Source organism: Electrophorus electricus, chromosome 2, assembly GCF_013358815.1.
Source record: "Electrophorus electricus isolate fEleEle1 chromosome 2, fEleEle1.pri, whole genome shotgun sequence".
NCBI classification, from domain to species: domain Eukaryota; kingdom Metazoa; phylum Chordata; class Actinopteri; order Gymnotiformes; family Gymnotidae; genus Electrophorus; species Electrophorus electricus.
Window position 1 is genome coordinate 18,920,325 of NC_049536.1, and position 20,775 is coordinate 18,941,099.

A 20,775-nucleotide genomic window follows, 5' to 3' on the forward strand; every position below is an offset into this window, starting at 1 on the left:
ACCGCTCAATGGCTTTGAATGGTTGCTTTTATTTGCACAGTTGGGAAACGGTGAAATCAAGTGGTCATACGTTTGAATAATGGAATCTGGGGAAATAAGCATCCAAACGCGCGATCGTCGAAATCCACCCCATGTTGGATTGAGATGCATGTGGCCCACGTTTCACCAGGACCCTGAAACTGAACGACTCATTTGTGGGTGACCCTTTTTATTATTCGCTTTGTTGTAAATTCAAGAGGTTTACAAATAGCTACATTATTACCTTTCCGAAGAACCTTTCCATCAGAGGCTTAGTAAATTGCCGGCGCGATGTGTCCGTGGGCGCGACCACGGCTGCGGAGGGGACGTTGGGGTGAAGGTGCGTCCGTCTGCGGTAACGCGTTCGGGGTTTTTCAAACGAACGCGCTGCACGCACCTGGTTGAACGTAAACACGAAAGATGAGGGGGAGGGGGGGGGAGAGCGAGCTACGATTTAGTGTTAGCAGAAATGAGAGCTCTTTCATTTAACGAGAGGGCGGCTGTCCTAGAGGCGGAGCCGCGTGACTCAAACGGATTGAGACAAAGGGTGTTTCCGTCGCCTTGGCTGATTCGAGCCGTTCGCGCTGCTCGGGATTCAGTGCGTGACCGGCACGCGACCATCCACGGCGTCCGGAGAGCGCGAGAGAGCGAGCGCGAGCGCGACCACTGAAGACGCGTCGGCGGAACTTTCGCGGGGACGGTAGGAATAAGATCTTAATCGGTACTGTTAAAAATTTTACAATGAGACTGTTTAAAATCCGATTAGGATTTGAATGAATGGGATTCAGTTGATCGTATTGCTTTGAGATGGAAATACTGATGAGCTAATCAGTCTTTTGACTTAGAAGTCATCGTAGACATCTGTGTAAAGCTGTGTAAAGTGTGTTAATTTAATGGAAAAACACTTAGCGGCTGTTATAGTCCCTCACATTTCCTAGATCTATAATAATCACGCAGTCTTAGAGAGTTTGAGCACCTGTGCAAGTCTCGTATCCTGCACCTGGATTATACTAAAATTGTACTAAGATTATACAAAGTTTTGGAGTGTGTTCAAGTTTTTAGAGACAAACCCAAAACCCAACCAAAACAATCTATAGTGTGACAATAACTTCACAATACAGCCGGCAACGAAACAATGACCGAGGCCGCGACAGATGTGCGGGTATTACCCCCCTAAGGGTCCGGTCCCACAAGAAGCAGGAAAAGCGAGTTATTTTTGTCTAAGCAGCGTGTTCTCTGTTGACCCGGGATGGAATGTGTGCGCCTTCCTCTGCTCTCCTCTCATTTCTCTTCATTTTTGCTTGTCTCCTCTGTCTCGTTCGCTCACTCATATTACGATGTTTTTTTCAGCCTCGTTCAGGCTAAATTACACTGAAATAAATCGGTTCAGAGTTACCAAGCCCGTGGGTCCGTAAACTGATCTAAGATTAGTTTCTGTTATCTCGGAATAAGACCGGTTTTCTCGTGAACGTGAATAGTTCAACATTAACCTCAATGATCCAGCTCAATGTGTAGTGTCGAAACGGTGCAGAGAACACACAGCAAGCACTGCAGAACCTCGAAATTTTAAAAGATGAGCGCGGTTTCTTTCTTTCTTTTTTTATCGGAGGAGGGTATTCAAACTGGAGTTCGTCTAAACGATGTATAAGCCTTTAATCAACGCCCTGGCTTATCTCGGAGCCCTATGATTAAATTACATGACACTACATTGAAGCCGGATTTCCTCGCGTCGGGCGCTCTGTAATTATGGCACTGCATTGGACGAATTGATTTCACTTCAGTTCCGATAATTACAGCATTAAGTAAAAACACTTGAATGGACGTTTTAAAATAACAAAAGCTCGAAACCACACCTGCTAAGGTGTAACGTTACTACGCTCACATTACAGTAAACTGAAGTAGAGGCGAAGTAGACATGATATTTCAGCGCTGTCTGACTGGGGACCAAAAAAAAAACTTCAGCTGACCTCAGATCAGTGACATTTGATTCCAAGCGGTCACTGACTGCCGTCATTTGATCTGTCTGAGTGGCTTTTTAGGGAACGTCCAACTGCTGCGTAGTTACGACGTGATTTACGCAGTCATGTTTGAGAATAGGTGAGTTTAAATATAGTAAGGGACTACAAGGACTCAGCTGAAAGGTTTGAAATGCAGTACAAACATACTATTGAGCTTGTTACACCTAAGATGGAGCTTCTGTATCTTTCTGGAGAGCATCTTGACTACAGTTGAACAGTATAGATGTATGAGGGGAGCCTGGGGCCACTGCCTAATATACTGCCAGTCAAATATAAATAGAATACGAATACATGGGCAATACAGAGAGGATCCAGATACCAGAAAAACCTCCGTCAGCTCCTCTAAGGCTTATGAACCAATTCCTAAAGGAAGGAATTACCCATTTCTGTACAATGACCCCACTAGTTAAGAGTCCTAAACTACATACACTCTTACCAGGCACTTTCTACAGAAAAACCCTCCCATCTACCTGCATTCACTGACCACTGTATAAGCTACATCTGTCTTATTGGTGCGTCTTCAAAGTGTACAATTCCAGAGTGTAGGCCATCTGTTGGCATGCCTGATTCATTTTGCCTCCCACTACCCTGTTGGTCAGTTTTTTACTTTATAGAGCCATTGACGAGATCTTTTTTTTGGGTGGTGGACCATTGTTAGCTCAGGTGCGATAGGGCAGCAGTTGTGGGTTTTGAACTGGGAGACACTCATTGTCAGGGTCACAGCGTGTCACTGCTGGGCTGGGAGAAACTGACCACTTAGAAAGGGCTGTAAGATGGATGGTCCACTGTCCACAGCTGTTTCTAATAAAAAGTCATTTTTAATAAAGTGGCTGGCTGGTACATGCACTCAGAATCATGTATATAAAATTACCTTTAAATGAAAAAAGATTCCTCCTATCTTGGTTCTAGACTGGTGTGTAAACAGTCCCTTCCTGTCAAACGCACCACTTTCTGAAGTTTGGAAGGTTGTTTTTTTTGTTTTTTTTAACTGCCACAGCCTGTGTGCATTGGCCTTCACCAGCCCTACTACAGCTGGGGTCCCTGTCCTGGTTCTGGGAACTAAGACCATCTTAGGAGGGACACTCACAGCTCCAGCGGAGGAGACAGACTTCACTCTGTGTCTAAACGTTAGATCGAGTGTAGCGTGCGCCGTCACAGAGAGCTGGCGTTCAGTCCCACCAGAACTGACCCAACCCAGTTTCTCTCATCTTCCTCTTTTCCATCTTTTCATTGTAGCCAAATACCCACAGAGTGCATTTTCAGGCTACACGCATGTTTTGGTGTGGAGGAGGAAAATAGTTTCCACTCACGTCCCACAAACATGTTGTTAGAGAACCAGAACAGGGTGGTGTGAGCAAGGGGTCAAAGCAGCTTCCACAGAGCACTTCGCTTAATACAATCATTGGATATATTGAAAGGAATCCTTCTCCATGAGTAATGCCAGAATGTCTAGAAATGCCAGTCCTCTTTCTCTCTCTCTCTCTCTCTCTCTCTCTCTGGAATGTGTCATTTTTAGAGAAGTAAGTGTTGGATGGAGGAAGGGTTTAGTTGAGGGGTTTGTTGAGGCATCACTTTATGGCAGACCACAGCAGCAAACACTACGCTGAGCTGTGAGGTGGTTGAAGAGTGCTTCGTGATATCCGTAAACCACACGCTCACTCTTGCACACGTGCGGGCACACACACGCACGCTTCTCCCTGCACCACATCACGTCGTTTCGGTTCACGTGCTAAGACAAGCGGAGGGTCATGGCATTTATTGGCACGGAGCGACAAAACTGGTCCAGCTTGTTGGAGCATTTGTTTCATTTTGTTTTCCTGTTATTCTGTAAACATGAGGCAGCTGTACACAGTCTCGTGCCGAGACGAAGCATTGTTCTTCGCCATAAAATGCTCTGTGTGAGGTCTAAGCCAAGCTCTGCAATGCACACAAGGCCCCCCGCCCCGCTGGACGACCTCACAATTCTCTCTCAAACACATACTCATTTATTTCCACACACCAAATATATTTGAAATATATTTTCATTAGTCCACACATCAGTCTTATTTTCTTGTTATTCAACTGCCGTATACTGTAAATATATGTTTGTTCAGTCGAGAAAGTTACTTCACTTACAACCACACACTCCCTTTCTATAATTTGCTCACAAAACATTCTTTCATTGGACTGCTTTACATCATTCTCCAAACACAAAATATTCTCCACTCTATTTCACATCTCCACTCTACCTCACATCCCCACTCTACCTCACATCACGTTTTTTACACATACTGCTGCCTCCTTCCACCTTCAAAGAGAGACATTCCACGCACATTACACACTCCTTTACACACATTACACACTCCTCCACACGAATTACATATCCTCTACACACATTACACGCTCCTTCAGACACACTCCTTCACACACATTACACACTCATCCTCCTGACACACTCTTGCACACACACATTGCGCACTCCTCAAAAGAGACACATTCTTTTACACATACATTATACACTCTTCCAGTTGCACTGCTTCACATGCACAACACACTCCTTCACACACACATTACACACTCCTCCGAACAGGCACACTCCTTCACACACACACACACTCCTCTGACCAGACCCACCTTCACACACATTACACACCTGTTGCTGGCATTTTCACCAGATGGCAGGAATTACTCACTGTTACTCACTTTAATTAGGACTTTAAATGCAGCTTTTCTGGCGCAGTCCAGATGTGAACGCCTGGATTCAATTAGCTGACCATAACTCAGGGATGAACTCAAACTTCAAACATGACTGCTCCGGATTACCACACCACTCTCTCTCTCTATAGCCATGTGAACACGGCTGACAGCAGCACCACCAAGAAATGTGTCTGTGAGATGTGTCAGGGATGAGAAAAAGTGTCAGTGATTACGTTTGACACTGGGCTTAAGCAGGCCATTTATAACACGAATCATACAGTGCATGGGCCACTGTAACTAGTCCAAAAGCACATCAAGTCGAAGATTTACAAGCAGCTGAGTGCAAAACACAGGAAAGGAGGGCTTATAAAATTTTAACTACACACTAGATGATGTTTTAGACCAATTGAGTAATGTATTAAATAATCCCTATGATCTATGCAAAACTGTTAAACATGCACGTCATAAGATCACCATTCAGTGGATGTCATTTTCCCTTTAATAAAGAGTGAATAAATTGTGCCGGAAAGTAAGTAGCTCATTTTTCCCAGTGAAAACAGTGGCTGCATTCAAACCTGCAAGACCTGTTCTGCTCTCTGCTTGGGTTTAACGCACCATTGACCATCAGAGCAGCATGGTTCCCTATGGCAACCGGCAGCCCTTGGCCCGCATGGCGTGGAGGCGGAGCATCACCACCCTTCCTGGATTCGGATTCGCCTCCACGACGCGGAGCTAAACAAGGGGTGAACCGGCCCCTATCTGGGCTTGAAAAGAAAAGGGCTCCACGAATCTGCCCAGAACACTAACGAGGCTAAACGATGAAGGACATCAGGTTGTGATGCGTTTTCATGATGTCACTCATGTGACACCCTACAGGATTCTTCATTTTTTTGTTTTAGGGTGAAATATCCCATTAAAGCACATACCTTTGTTTTCGGGGGCTAATCACCAAAGTCCTTATTTCATTTGTTTATTCTGTAGCAGGACTGCAGGTCATTGATAATGATGTTCTGGGAACCCGTTCAAGAATAGATTGCTTTCAATGCTGGAAACACATGACTGATTGCACCTTGTTGAGGCAAGCTTAATTATCCAGTGATCTGGATTTGATGCTCCTGATACCTACACACACACCCCACACACACACACAGAAAAGCATGTGTACACACACGCATACGTTGTGTAGTACCCTAATGCTAGTTTCTGTGGAGTGAAAACTAAATCTAAAAAGGTAAACATATTAAACAAACAAACTGGACTTATCCAGCTGTACAGACTGTTCCTACGAAAGAGGTGTTCTTAGCATCAGTAAACTCATAAGACGTCGGCGTCATGACGAAATGGGAACATTCCACCAGGGTCACTGAATGACGTTTCCCAGCCCAACTCTTGAGCAACTTCTTCAACCCTGCACCCCATCTCCTGTTTAGATACACAAAAATGCTACAACACGACTAAAAATTCTAACCACTGCAGTTATGGTAATAACACCTATGTGCCACATGCAGAACCCTCCCCCAACACACACACACACACACACACACACACACCGTTTCAAAGAAGTTTGGTGACAAATGGCTCTTTTTCCAGTGGGCTGCGACTCTGGCTCTGTCCCCTCTGTTTCCGCTCTGCCAGCCACGGAGACGCTGAACAGAAAGCGGCAAGTTTGCAAAGAGGACATGGCATGGAATAACACAGCGAGGCCTGCTCAGTATTAGCATGTGTGTGTGTGTGTGTGTGTGTGTGTGTGTGAGACCCCTGGTCTGTCCCCAGGCTAGACATAAGAGTCTCCCTACATGCTTTAGAGCAGACATGAAACTGGCTTGGCTGAAGTTCACTCACAGCTGGACATGTACTGCAGATTGGCTTTCTGCTGTGGATGGCCAGTGCTCTGTTTGCCGTAGATAGCCGCAGAGACGTAAATAATTAGGAAGTGACTTTGGTCAACTTTTGGCCTACATTCTCTACATTTCTTGTTTCTTACTCATACACGTTTAAGCCGAGTCTAGTCCAGCGAAGAGGCTTTATACTGTCAGGTATACCGCGACAGGAAATGACGAACCGCCGTACAGTAGAGAAGACCATGTGTGTAAACAATAAATAAACTGCCTTGTACATTGTGTGCATACGTCTCTCAAAGGCACGCACACATGTAAACACGTTCTGTGTGTCCCTCTTTTGTCTGTCTCTCTCTGCCTGACGTTCGTTCTGTTTGATGAGCTTTTTCTGCACCTGCTTCTCCCGTTTCTTAGGTAGCGTCTGGCAATCAAAATAACTCCGTAGAAATCCACAGAGAATCAGGGGCCGTCGTCCCTACCTGTCTTTACGAGGACTGAGGACTGCAGGCATGGCCTGCAGCCAGAGATACCACACACTTTCAGAAATTGCAGCAATTCGCACTAACATCAGGGCCAGCGGTCAGAGCAGGATACCCTTCGACAAATCATGTGTATGTTCTCTTGGCCTTGGAGCAGTGTGCTCCAAGTTTTATGGCAAACTTGACTCTGATGTCTAAAAATAATGTTAGATTTGTGAGCGGTACCAGTAAATTCCACATTTATGGAGAAATAAAGCAGAGTGGTGAGTCAAGATTTCAGGGTTCACAGGGGCACTGAGCTACTACTAACTGGCAGTAAATTGTGTCTGTGTGTGTGTGTGTGTGTATGTGTATGTGCTTGCTTGAAACTTTAAGTGTTTGAATTGTATACAGACAGGACGTGATACAGACACGTGGTATGTGCAAGCATACACACACTCGCATGTTATTGTGTGTAGTGCTGTTGTCATTATCAGCAAAAGAACAATACTACGAGTAAAGGAAGCCCTGATAAATGCTTCTCTGAGTGTGCGCTGTGCGTCTGTACCGGAGGAGAGCTCACAGGATCCGCTGCCTGTGTAACCCTGCCCGCACTAGAGCACGAGGAAGAAGAGGAAGACTGATGTTGTCCCCGCAGGACACAGGCAGCACTGCGACACCTGGGTGCTTTGTTGTGCCGTTGAACGAATGTCCATGATGGTCCGCCTGTACCACAAATAAAAACGGGAGCAAACCATCACCTTCTGATCAGCACGAATCCATAATAGTAATGATCCTCTTCACCTTTTTGTATTCTGCGCTGTCCTCGTGTGGTTTGATTTTGTTCTTGAGAAAATTGATGAGTGGATCGATGTGGCAAACGCTAACCGAAGTGCACACAGCAGGAACGGGTGGGGTGAGGTCAGGCACTGGTCTACTGTGTGCAAGTGCTCTTAACACTGTCCAGTATCCACTGGTTAAAATAACACAGTCCAGTACTCACTGGTAACAAAGTTATAATAACACAGTCCTGTATGTACTGGTGATATAGTTAAAATAACACAGTCCTGTATGTACTGGTGATATAGTTAAAATAACACAGTCCTGTATGTACTGGTGATATAGTTAAAATAACACAGTCCAGTTTTCACCCACTGAAGGCTATTTCTGTGCTTCGTGGTAAGAGTGCATTATTCCTGAGAACTCAGTCCTTCCTGCTAGTGACTAAGAGACAAATAGTACTTCGGATAACAGTTTAGTAAGTCAGTCTTAAGTTCAAGTAGAAGTAAAGTGTTCACTTGAGTTTTTCCACTCCATAACTGAGATGTAAACAACACAGGAATGACATATGCCAGAGTGTTGTGGAAAGGCACTCTGTTCTGCTTAGTAGCCTGATGCTGCTTCATTAACCCAGAGCTCAGCACGGCAAACTGCTGATTGCTTTTTGAGAAATTATCTGTCATGTTCAGTGGGTGTCTTTTTGTGTGTGAGAGAGAGAGAGAGAGAGTGTCTGCTTATCTGATTCAGTTAGACGGTGCTAATAGTGTGGACACACTTATTTATTGTGGCAGGTCAGTGTTCACTGCCTTCAAATCTCTATTTAGACATTTTAGTTAATAAAAAAAAAAACCTCATAGCCCTTGTAAATCTTCTTGTTTATCATTTACCAAAGACTCTCTCATGTTTTGTGCAGAATTGTCACTATTGTAGCCAAAAAACCTAATAAATTAGTGTAGACTGGCATGTGATTACGGCCCAACACCAAATTTAAGCCTGAGTAGTTCTGTCCAAGATCTCTTTAATCCAGAAGCACTTGAATCTAAACTGTGCGTTTGTGTGTGTGTGCATATGTGTGCATGTGTGTGCGTATGTGTGCGCGTGTTTGCGTGTGTGCGTGTATGCATTTGTGTGTGTGTGTGTGTGTGTGCGTATGTGTGCATGGGTTTGCGCATGTGTGTGTGTACGTGTGTGTGTGCGTGTGTGTGCAGGTAACTGCTTCCTGCTACAGTGTGGAGGCCCTGCGGTCAGGATGGGTGAACAGTTGGACTGTGAGATGTGTAAGGAATGTCTGTATGGGAGGAAGTACATCCAGGTGGACGATGTGCCTCACTGTGTGTCCTGCTACGACCGCCTGTACGCCAACACCTGCCAAGGCTGTAAGGAACTGATCGGCCACAACTCACGGGTGAGTGTGTGTGTGTTTGTGCACGTGCGTGTGTATATATCTAGTCTTGATTGATGAGTGTGTGTTTTTGGGTTTGGCATGATGATTTGATTTGTATTCTGGAGGATTTAACTGTGGCATCTTAATATAAACTGTGTGCTGTGTGTACCTGCTCACCATATATAATAGCCATAGAGCTGGAATGTTTGAGTGTTTATGTGTTTCTCTGTGTGTGTGCGTGTGTGTGTGTGTGAGTCTCCATATGTCCAGACTCACACATCGCACATGCCTGTTATATTCTCCTCGTGGTGCTTGTTTCGGGCTGTACATTGTGTGGGCGGGGCCACTGGCGTGACTCTTTCCAGGATGACCACGTTACAGCAGCGAGTCACAGCAGTGACCCCAAACACAACAGCAATAAGGGAGTCCAGCAGGAGATGCCACTCCACAGTGACGAAATGCCTCCATCTTTCTTTCTGACTGCCTGTCTCTCAATCCCTCTCTCTCTTTCCCTCTTTCACCCTCTATCTCCCTCTATCCTCTCTCTCCCTCTCATTCTCCCTCTTTTCCTTCTCGCTCCCTCCTTCCCACGCGTTCACTTGCTCTCCTTCTTTGTTCATCCCTCTCTCTGATTGAGCAGTGTGATAAATCCCTGCTGCATGTTCGTCCCAACGCTCTCAGCTTGCGCGAGTTAGTTCGGATCAGTATGTGTCGGTATCGTGACCCATGTGTGTCAGTACCGTGACCTGTGTGTGTTTGTACGGATCAGTCTGACCCATGTGTGTCAGTACAGATCAGTGTGTGTCAGTACCGTGACCCGTGCTCGTCAGGAGCCAGCCACACTCGGGGCCTGGTCCTGGGTCCTTCTCACACTAGCAGGACAGCTGCAGCTGAGCTCCTGTTGTTCGGCTCAGGGAGGAACGCAAGCAAAGGAGTGGCCACAGGGAAGGTTACACTCTGCTCTCAAAGGCAATGTCCTCCTACAGTCTAAATAAAGCCTTAGCTGTCGGACTGTGTGTGTGTGTGTGTGTGTGTGTGTGTGTGTGTGTGTGTGTGTGTGTGTGTGTGTGTGTGTGTGTGTGTGTGTGTGCAGGGAGGCTTTCTGAAGTAGCACTTCTTTGTTGCAAGGCAGTGTGTTTTTACACAAACATGAAAAGGTCATTTGAGATCTGGTGTGTACACAGCACCACTCTGCACAAGTCTTTGGGAAGGACTGTACACAGAACAGAAGTGGAGTATGCTGTTACCTCTCTGTGGGCAATAATGTGTCCTCTCTCCATGCTGAGAGACAGTGTCTCCATAGTGGCAGAGGATGAGGCACTGAGATTGGTGTAGTATCATTATCCACACATGCAAGGGTATGCTATATTACACCAAGCAGCGCAGGACACAACAGAACAGAAAGTTTATCAACAGCAAGACTAAATACAGCATCTGCAGGGCTGCAATAAACTCCAGTTATAGACATTACATGTATCTTGAGTATGAGGATTATATCCAGATAGAGATCAGCTACATATATCAACAGGTGTTGGTGCACACCAAGACACAAATGGCTCAAACCAGTTCCGGAGGCGGTCTGAGACGCATGTTAGCCAGATGTTTACGGTAGTTCACCCGCCTCTATAAGCTACATTCAACAATTAAAACCCTGCCCAGTACAGTACGTCACAACAACCAGAACCCTGCCCAGTACAGTACGTCACAACAACTAAAACCCCACTCAGTACAGTATGTCACAATGCATGAACGACAAGGAAGTTAATCACGGAGGGCAAACATGGCTGGTGTCCAGAGGACAGTAAATGTTTATTAGCAATATGGACTGACACTGCTGTCTAGAAAAAAGCTACAAACAACCTATAGATACAAATCAACATTCAAAAAAATATCAAAGAGCTAATTCGCATATCATGCACCACATAGCAATATAGGAGCTGTACTATGATGTCTATCTCTGTGTTGCCCTATAGGAGCTGTACTATGATGCCTATCTCTGTGTTGCCCTATAGGAGCTGCACTATGATGCCTATCTCTGTGTTGCCCTATAGGAGCTGTACTATGATGCCTATCTCTGTGTTGCCCTATAGGAGCTGCACTATGGTGCCTATCTCTGTGTTGCCCTATAGGAGCTGTACTATGATGCCTATCTCTGTGTTGCCCTATAGGAGCTGTACTATGATGCCTATCTCTGTGTTGCCCTATAGGAGCTGTACTATGATGCCTATCTCTGTGTTGCCCTATAGGAGCTGTACTATGATGCCTATCTCTGTGTTGCCCTATAGGAGCTGTACTATGATGCCTATCTCTGTGTTGTCCTATAGGAGCTGTACTATGATGACCGCCACTACCATGAGGAGTGTTTCCACTGCTCTCGCTGTGATCGCTCACTTGCTGAGGAACCCTTCGCCTGCCAGGAGGAGGCGCTGCTGTGCAATGACTGCTACTGCAGCGAGTTCTCCTCCAAATGCGTAGCCTGCAACAAGAACGTCATGCCAGGTACCTGCTCTGTCCCTGCACCTTCAGCGGGGAGTGCTGACCCACCTTCTAAAGCAGCTGCTGGACACTCTAGTGAAGGACAGAAGCTGAGAAGTGCCAGCCCTCCACAACCAGAGGCATTGCCTCCTGCCCCAGAGAGATCACCATGAAGGCAGCTTTTGGCCCTGTGCATCATTTGCTTCTGCTGTTATCTGACTACTTCACACTTAAGCATTGAAATCAAAGATATTAAAATCGGGTACATACAGATTTTCTAATGTCCCATTATAGCATGAGCATATATTTAGCATGGCCTTAACAAAACACCGCAGACCAGTCATATAGAGCAGGGGCTCTCAGCCAAAGAAAAATGTGAAACTAAAAATGGCGACAGGTCTGGCGGAGCGGAATTAACCTTTACTACTATGTAGATTTGACATTAACAGGTGCTCCTGAATAACAGATAACAGGTGCTCCTGGATTCAGCAAAGGAAGGGTTGGGTTTAAAGGAATACTGCAGTGTTTGTCAGCCTAATCTCTGTTTACTGCAATACCACATACAGTCGCAAAAACAACAACGGCAAAGATGTGTCACAAAAATATGTGCTTTGCATAAAGGTTTATTAAAAGAACTCAATTACCACTCAAACTTCTGAATAAATTTTCTGTAGGTTTACATACCCCCCCCCCCCCCTTTTGAGTCTTGGTTACTCTCAAAGATTCTTTGTCATGCCCTGGTTTTTTTTTTCCTTGCCACTGTTGGGCTTGCTTTCTGACCACGGCCGCTGAAAAAAGCGTTATATAAATACATTTGACTTTGACTTTACACATGCAAATGGCAGAGATTAGCTTGAAAATGCTGAGCTATACCTTTTCCCCTGTTTACCTGCAGGACGGGGTGTGGGGCTGACACAGATAATGAGCTTCACAGGGTGTGCCGTGGCAGACGTGATGGAGATTAGGGCCACAACCACCCGCAGGGCCCCACTGGGGCTACAGGGCATGCCGGCAGACTCATCTGCCCTGCGGGAGGGCTTTCAATTAGTTACTTGTCACAGGCAGCAGCGACATTTGTCGTTAGAGAAGTGACTGCATTCCTGCTGGATTTGCATGAAGCGAAAGTGTCATCAGAAAAAAAATACAGCTCTGTTTCTAATTATCTTTCTGTTTTTCTTACTGTGTTTCTTTCTGGCAGTTGTTTGTTTGTTGGCTTGTTTGTCTGGTGTTCCCACCCGCTGGCTAAACTGTGTTAGCACATAAGCAGGTGGAGGTCACGAGGACCTGTTCCATACATCAAATCCATTTTTAAATGTGATGTCACGCAAAGGATTCATATAAAGTGCACGGGGTTAGTCTAGAGCAGCACGCAGGGTTAATCTAGAGCACAAAGAACTAATCTAGAACCGCATGCAGGGTTAATCTAGAGCACATGGGACTAATCTAGAGCAGCACACAGGGTTAATCTAGAGCACATGGGACTAATCTAGAGCAGCACACAGGGGCAATCTAGAGTGCATAGACCAATCTAGAGCAGCACACCGGGTTAATCTAGAGCACATAGGACTAATCTAGAGCAGCACACCAGGTTAATCTAGAGAGCATGGGACTGGTTTAGAGCAGCACACAGGGTCGATCTAGAGCACATAGGACTAATGTAGAGCAGCACACAGGGTTAATCTAGAGCACATAGGACTAATCTAGAGCAGCACATAGGGTTGATCTAGAGCACATAGGACTAATGTAGAGCAGCACACAGGGTTGATCTAGAGCACATAGGACTAATCTAGAGCAGCACACAGGGTTGATCTAGAGCACATAGGACTAATCTAGAGCAGCACACAGGGTTGATCTAGAGCACATAGGACTAATGTGGAGCAGCACACAGGGTTAATCTAGAGCACATAGGACTAATCTAGAGCAGCACACAGGGTTGATCTAGAGCACATAGGACTAATCTAGAGCAGCACACAGGGTTGATCTAGAGCACATAGGACTAATGTGGAGCAGCACACAGGGTTAATCTAGAGCACATAGGACTAATCTAGAGTGACTTTAAGTTCCTTAGGTGTGTCAAGTGCCTGACACTCTGCCTGGGTGCGCGTTGGGTGACTTATTGTCTGAGTATCTGTGCGCTTGTCATTCCTTTGTCTCCTTTAAAACATAAGCCCTGTCTGAAACAGAGGGAAGGGGATGACGGTAGCTGTTGTGATGACGGCAGGGTGAACATGAAGAGATCTCTTGTTCTGTTCCTTCTGCTCAGTTCTGGCAACAAGCCCCCAGCAACAGTATCAGAGCCAGACACAGCCCTGCACCGCTACCAGCTGTGTGAAAAACCAAACTCTCCAGTATGACAACTATCAATGTCTCTGTTTCAGACCTTTACGATATCCGTACAAGCTGAGCTCATTCGCTGGCATTAGCAGACGTGAAGTCATTCGTTTGGACACCGATTCCCATGACTGTAGCACGGCTGGGTTTCTTCCTGCGTCTTTCAGGATCAGCTGGGCCTGACTGTGGGCTGCCAGGTTAATTACAGGCTTATGAACAGGTTCAAGTGTTTACAATGATTGAAGGCGGCTGTGGAGGGGCAGGCAGGCTCAGGCAGAGGCCATTCTGACAATCTGCCTGGTTCTAAAACAGCTTATATTATTAGAAAGATACATCTTCCCTTCCCTTTTTATTTTCTTCCCTTCTTTTTTTTTTTTTTTTTTTCTTGCATCATTTCAAATTGCGAGTTATCCGTGCTTTCTCAGCACTGGTGGTTTTGATCAAAACTATCCTTCTTTCTTTCTGGTTCACTCATTCACACATACTCACTCTCTCTCTCTCTCTCTCTCTCTCTCTCTCTCTCTCTCTCTCTCTCTGTCTCTCTCTGTCTCTCTCTCTCTCTCTCTCTCTGTCTCTCTCTCTCTCTCTCTCTCTCTGTCTCTCTCTGTCTCTCTCTGTCTCTCTCTCTCTCTCTCTCTCTCTCTCTCTCAGGATCGAGGAAGCTGGAGTATTCAGGCTCTACCTGGCATGAGGAGTGTTTTGTGTGCCGTGTGTGTGAGAAGTCTCTGGGCTCACAGGCTTTCATCCCTGAGAAGAATGATTACTACTGCGTCCCCTGCTACGAGGGGCGCGTCGCACCCCGCTGCAGTCAGTGTAAACAGGTCAGACACATATACTCTCTCTCTCTCTCTCACACACACACACACACTCTCTCTCTCTCTCTCTGTCTCACTCACACTCTCTCTCTCTCTCTCTCTCTCTGTCTCACTCACACACACTCTCTCTCTCTCACACACACACACTCTCTCTCTCTCTCCCTCTGCCTCACTCACACTCTCTCTCTCTCACACACACTCTCTCTCTCTCACACACACACACACACACACTGTCTCTCTCTCTCTCTCTCTCTCTCTCTCACACACTCTCTCTCTCTCTCTCTCACACACACACACACACACACTCTCTCTCTCTCTCTCTCTCTCTCTGTCTCACTCACACTCTCTCTCTCTTTGTCTCACTCACACACACTCTCTCTCTCTCACACACACACACACACACACACACACACACTCTCTCTCTCTCTCTCTCTCCCTCTGTCTCACTCACACTCTCTCTCTCACACACACACTCTCTCTCTCACACACACACACACACACACACACTGTCTCTCTCTCTCTCTCTCTCTCTCTCTCTCTCTCTCTCTCTCTCTCTCTCTCTCTCTCTCTCTCTCACACACACACACACACACACACACACACACACACACACACACACACACACACACACACACACAGAGCTAACTGCTGTAGTGTGCAGGAGCTGGAGCCAGAATAAGGAGGCAGCTGAATCACAGAGACTGTTCCAAATGCCATAATACAATAAATGCTATAAAACAACCTATTATTGTTGTTATTGTTGGCACCATTAATAATGGCTTTGTGTGCTGGACATTAGCGCTCTCTCCTCCACCCCATCGCACTGCTGAGAAATATTAAACCACTACAGTCACAGAGCATGTGACCCCTCAGCTCCACCCACTGTCCCCACTGTATACAGCCCGGGAGCGACAGTGGTTAAAGCTTTTATTCCAGTGTTTTTCCAACATGTTCTTACTACATTTTACTTCATCCCTTTTTTGGTTTGATTTTTTTTCCTGTTTAGTGGCTATAAATTAGTTTTTTGTTTTATGCAAAGAACTTTGACATGTTGGAATCTAAATGGAATGTGCCGTCCAAGTTACGTCCCTGTGCTGTTCCCTTTCACTGTGAATGAATGTTATTGTCTCACATAAAGGTGTCCTTGCTGCATTTAGCTGTTTGGATCCAACTATAAAGCGCGCATGTCTTCTTTTTGGGATAGTCTGCAGGCAGTTTGTAAAGCTGCCTGCTTCATTAGTGTGCCTGTCTGTGTGTGTCGGTGCCTGACTGAATATGTCGGTACACCTATTTGTGGCAGGTCTTGGTGAAGGGTGGTGTGACGTACCAAGGGGAGCCGTGGCACAAGGAGTGTTTCCTGTGCACGGGCTGTAAGATGCAGCTGGCTGGCCAGTCCTTCACCTCTCAAGGGGACAATCCCTACTGCATAAAGTGCTTCAGCAACCTGTACGCCCAGAAATGCACTGCCTGCAACAAGGCTATCACTGGTGAGTGAGTGTGTGTGTGTGTGTGTGTGTGTGTGTGTGTGTGTGTGTGTGTGTGTGTGTGTGACAGGGAGTAATTGTCTTGACAGCTGCAACAGAATGGTTACGTATGAATTCTGCGGACCTCTGTATATCATAAAGGCCTTCTTTCACTGACTCAGTCATGTGATCTTAGGCAGCCAATGGCAGCATTTCAGTAAACGTCTCCATAATTCAGCACTGCTGAGTCAGACTGAACATGGTCAGCATACATTTCATGTCTCTAAATAAAGTGTTGTATATAGTTCCCTGCTGACTGAAGTCATTACTTTCTGGCTATAATCCAATTCCATCTTTCCTCTCCCATCTTTGTCTCCGTCTCTCTCTCCTCCAGGTTTTGAGGGTGGGAAATACGTCTCCTTTGAGAAGTGTCAGTGGCATGAGTTGTGCTTTAAGTGCTCGGGTTGCTCCGTTTCACTGCTGGGCGCTGGATTTTTCCCCAAGGGCACAAAGATCCTCTGCAAAGACTGCAACGTCAACTAAACCTTGTGAAATGTTGGGGACATCAGTATTTTTTGCGGGCTTATATGTCATGACAGACATTGTAAACCTGAGGGAGAACTGTTTGATTGGTTGGTTGTTGCATTGCTTTTTGGTTTTTTTTACCCGACTTGTTATTCAAAACTCAAATTTTAACTAAACAGTTGTGCCTGCCAAATGTTTAGCCACGCATGTCTGGCTAACCACACTCCACCAGGAGATTTACATTTCAGCAATGCACGAGTATAGCTAGAAAGTTTTATAACCTGACTGCACGCGTTATCGCCAGCACACATTTACATGATTCAGATAAGTATATTTTAGTCTGTACATAAGCATATATAAGTTCCTGTTTATGTGTCACCCAAGTACTCTGCTCGTATTTTAAGATACCAGTATAACCAACATTCTGTGAAGCTTTAAAATGGTCGTTGATTACTTTTGCAGCAGCGTGCTAATAGTTTCGACACTCGGGGCACGTTGTGTTAATGTGCATCGTTTTGCGTAGGTCCATATAATTTTTAAAATGCTATAAATTTAATGTAACGTTGCACTGGCGCGTGGCTTTCATTAGCTTACTATCCTGTTACTTTGTCATCTAAACATGGTCGTGTTTACACTCAGTATAATAAATACTATTTAAATAAACAAATAGTTCAGTGTAACAACTTGTGCTTGAAATACTGAAAATATATGTTTAATCGAAAGTCAAACGCAGTTGAGAGGAAGATAGCATGGTCTATATCCTTAGCGTTGCTTAAGGAAAATAAATTGTAAGGTTTTTTTTGGTCCTAAAGATAGACGTTGTCGTTAAAACGGCTTTCTTGCTTTATTAATATATGTGCTTATGTGTGATATACAATTCCACATACACAACGGAGCTATGATCAGAACATAGGAATAATATGTTTTTACTCTAATACTGGCTTCCCTAATAAAAAATGTCTATGCGGCTGTGTGACTTAATGTTCGTTCACATCTGAAAAGCTGGTAGAGATTGAGGACGTCCTGCTGTCTTTTGGGGGAAAGGTTTTATTATTATTGTTGTTATCATGTGTCCCAGTCTGTTGTGCTCGGCAGATCCCCACTACCTCACAGAGATCTGTACTAAAAAGGGCCTGCGAACATCACCAACAGTTGTACGGACGAGGATGAGAACGTGTGGCGGAGCTAAAACATGCGATGGCACGGCGTGTTAGATTCGTCGCTCCGCGCGCAGACGACGACCTGGCCGCTCGTGTGTCGTGTCGCGTGGTGACCGAGACACTCCGGCAGCTGCAGCGCGTCAGAGGAATGGTAGTCGCGCGGCTGCGTTTAATCAAGCCTCGCGCTGCCAGTGTAACGATTAGCGCGAGGGAAGGCGAAGAGGCCCTTAAAAGGTGATGTTTCATTCCACCAAGCTGACACGCGCCACACAGCGTGGGGGAGCCGGGGGAGCCCGCGCCGATCACGCTGGGCCAGCGGAAGCTGACCGCGCGCACTGTTCGACCCTCAGTTAGGCTTCAGCTCAAATGTGACGAGCGGAATGAATCGGAAGGAGCATCTTTTGTCGAAAAACCTGTTAGACAGCTCATAATATTGCAACATCTTTGTCACAGTACAAATAAGTCTCGGAGCGATACTTTTGATAGCTCGCACAGAGCACGTGGACCACCGCGAGAAAGAGACACGTCAATAGGACGTTTAGAACGGGACACATTTAGCTTCAGGCAAAAAGCATGCAGTTGAATGTAAAAGCGAAAAGTCCATACCCTTCACTGTCCCGGGGAACGTCCTCCGTTATGATGGACGTTGTTAATAATACGAGCTCTGCAGTAAGGGGTGCTGTTTTTACTCGTGTGACAAACGGCAGGGCATGGCACTAATCGAGCTATGCATATTTAACCACAATTCGTGGTACAAACCTTCTGCTTACGAAGTTATTTTAGCTATGACATGTCTTACGAACTGACAGTACGATAAAAATACATTTTATGTAAATAGGAAAATGTGTTCACAGCGGTGCGCTGCATGTTTGTTTCCCATATATATTTCTAATAGAATTTGGCGGCCATTTTAAAGAAGGTCGCGGAAGATCTTTCTTTTCAGATTCTCATGCCTCTTCTTGTGGGCCCTGGCCGCCGTGTGTATGAGAGCTCTCTAGCTTGACCTCTTGGGGGACTGGGGTTGCATCAAATACGCAGAAACTCTCTTGGCCACCGTAGCAAGTGGCATCCTGCGGTTTAGCGCAATTCTCAAGAGGATTCAATATATCGGTGCCATGATTCAGTTTTGTAAATACGCACACCACAAACACTTGACCGTTAAATGTTGGACAGAAAACTACTCATTTCCACTGACGCTATAGGGCTCCTTTTTTGGCCTTAAATAAAACAATCGATTCATTGTTGAGTCAGCAAGCCTATGCTAGTTTAATTTTTTAAAAAAGTGAATTAATATGTGGAAATATAATTACAGTGGACTTGCATTTTAAAGTACTCCATTGACATCCTAATATTTACGGCATTTGGCATTTAGAACAGGCCTGTTAAAATGCCTTTAAAGATGTTGACAATGCTAATACTTCTTCACATTCTATACAATAGAATGTATGCATCTTACTGTTGGCAATAAAAATGTTCAGAGAAATAAAGTTATGTGAAATCAGCTGCTCGGTGGTTGACATGCAAGTTAACAATTATAGTCTGTGAATATATGTGTAAAATGCATTCTTCAGATCAAAACCTAAAATAACTAAAGTTGCTCCTCAACTTTTCTTCATGGAGACAATTTCCAACTGCGTTTTGTTTGTTTGTTTTTGGTCATTATGTCATTTAGACTACAATATATATTAGCCTAATTGGAGGGCTTTTTTGAATTTCCTTTAAGACAAATCTTCAAATCAATTTTTACCCATTTAAAGGCATTGAAACTTCCATAAATATGCATTTTAGGCCTATAAATTGATGAATTCCTTAACAAACAAACAAAAAAAAACAAATACATGAATTCATTAAAAAAAAAAAATAAATCCCCACATTTTGAATAATAAAGTGCTACACATTTTAACACTTAGGTTCTGTTCTGGGTCGATTTGGACTCACATATTGTTAACAGATAAGTTACATGTTCACCAAAGAGGATGTGCAAATAGAGAAAGGGTGCATGGGCGTATACCGTGTGGGTAGAACATGGGACCTGGGCAGCACCCTCAGAAAACAGGCACTTGGAAGAACATTGCCCATTACATTCCGCTCCTAAAGAATACGATCACCACGCCTGGCATGGTAAGCCAGAGCGTCCCTCCACACCTGTTACATGCCTCTACTCAGGTGTTGATGTGTTTCTTTTCATTCGTCACTGATCTGACACTTGAAAGGAGAGATGGTGAATGACACCAAACAGCCTGAGTACAAGGCTGTGGTATTGGGGGATAATGGACATACACAGCGAGAAAGAAGATAATAAATGAATGTAAAACCATGGAAATACAGCTTTCACTAACATCTACAACAATTTAGCATTATAAACTGATTTATTATTGAATATCTGTTACTTTTTGTTGAAAGAAAAAGGTTCAGGGTTCAAAATTCGGCATGGAGCCTAATTCTGATACAATAGATGAACAGAATCAAAAATGACCAAGACCAAAGGTTTAGATTAGGAACAATATGTAAATCAGTGATACTTAGCCCCATACAGTGGTGAAGCAGGTCAGTGTAGCTTTGCGAATCGACATTTTGATATTCTACTTTACTTTGGATTTATTCTTCGTGTCCCGTTGGTCGTTGGGCTTGTATTGTCGGCTTATAGCACTGTTTAAGAAAAGCGCATTATAAATGTTTATGGTTGAACGGTTACGCCACACGAATTTGAAATATGACTAGTGGGGTGGGGGGATAACATGCGCGAGCATAAAAACGTAGAACATGATGTACTGCAGGTTTGCAGGGCAAGTACAGTGAACTACTGCACCACCTGCCGCTGGTTGTTGGCAACA

General features: G+C 45.0%; 1 protein-coding gene across 3 annotated transcripts; it reads left to right on the plus strand.

Moving 5' to 3' along the window:
• The first annotated feature begins 63 nt into the window (after positions 1-63).
• On the plus strand, positions 64-18,048 carry fhl3b (four and a half LIM domains 3b). 3 transcript variants are annotated; one of them, XM_027031182.2, is made up of 6 exons: positions 64-194; positions 8,997-9,193; positions 11,497-11,671; positions 14,630-14,799; positions 16,094-16,280; positions 16,651-18,048. In XM_027031182.2, the coding sequence occupies exons 1-6, from the start codon at positions 80-82 to the stop codon at positions 16,797-16,799; spliced, it is 993 nt and encodes a 330-aa protein (XP_026886983.1). In that variant the 5' UTR covers positions 64-79; the 3' UTR covers positions 16,800-18,048. The 3 variants fall into 3 exon arrangements, with proteins under 3 accessions (XP_026886983.1, XP_026886985.1, XP_026886984.1); XM_027031184.2 differs by lacking the exon at positions 64-194 and adding an exon at positions 498-739; XM_027031183.2 differs by lacking the exon at positions 64-194 and adding an exon at positions 499-718.
• The last annotated feature ends 2,727 nt before the right edge of the window (positions 18,049-20,775 follow it).

What these genes read in the sequence shown, in the direction of transcription:
- fhl3b (XM_027031182.2), top strand. Translation starts at nt 80, where the DNA reads ATGGAATCTGGGGAAATAAGCATCCAAACGCGCGATCGTCGAAATCCA. An exon ending in TGAAACTGAACGACTCATTT is followed by an intron (nt 195 to 8,996) that starts GTGGGTGACCCT and finishes GTGTGTGTGCAG; the next exon opens with GTAACTGCTTCCTGCTACAG. An exon ending in TGATCGGCCACAACTCACGG is followed by an intron (nt 9,194 to 11,496) that starts GTGAGTGTGTGT and finishes GTTGTCCTATAG; the next exon opens with GAGCTGTACTATGATGACCG.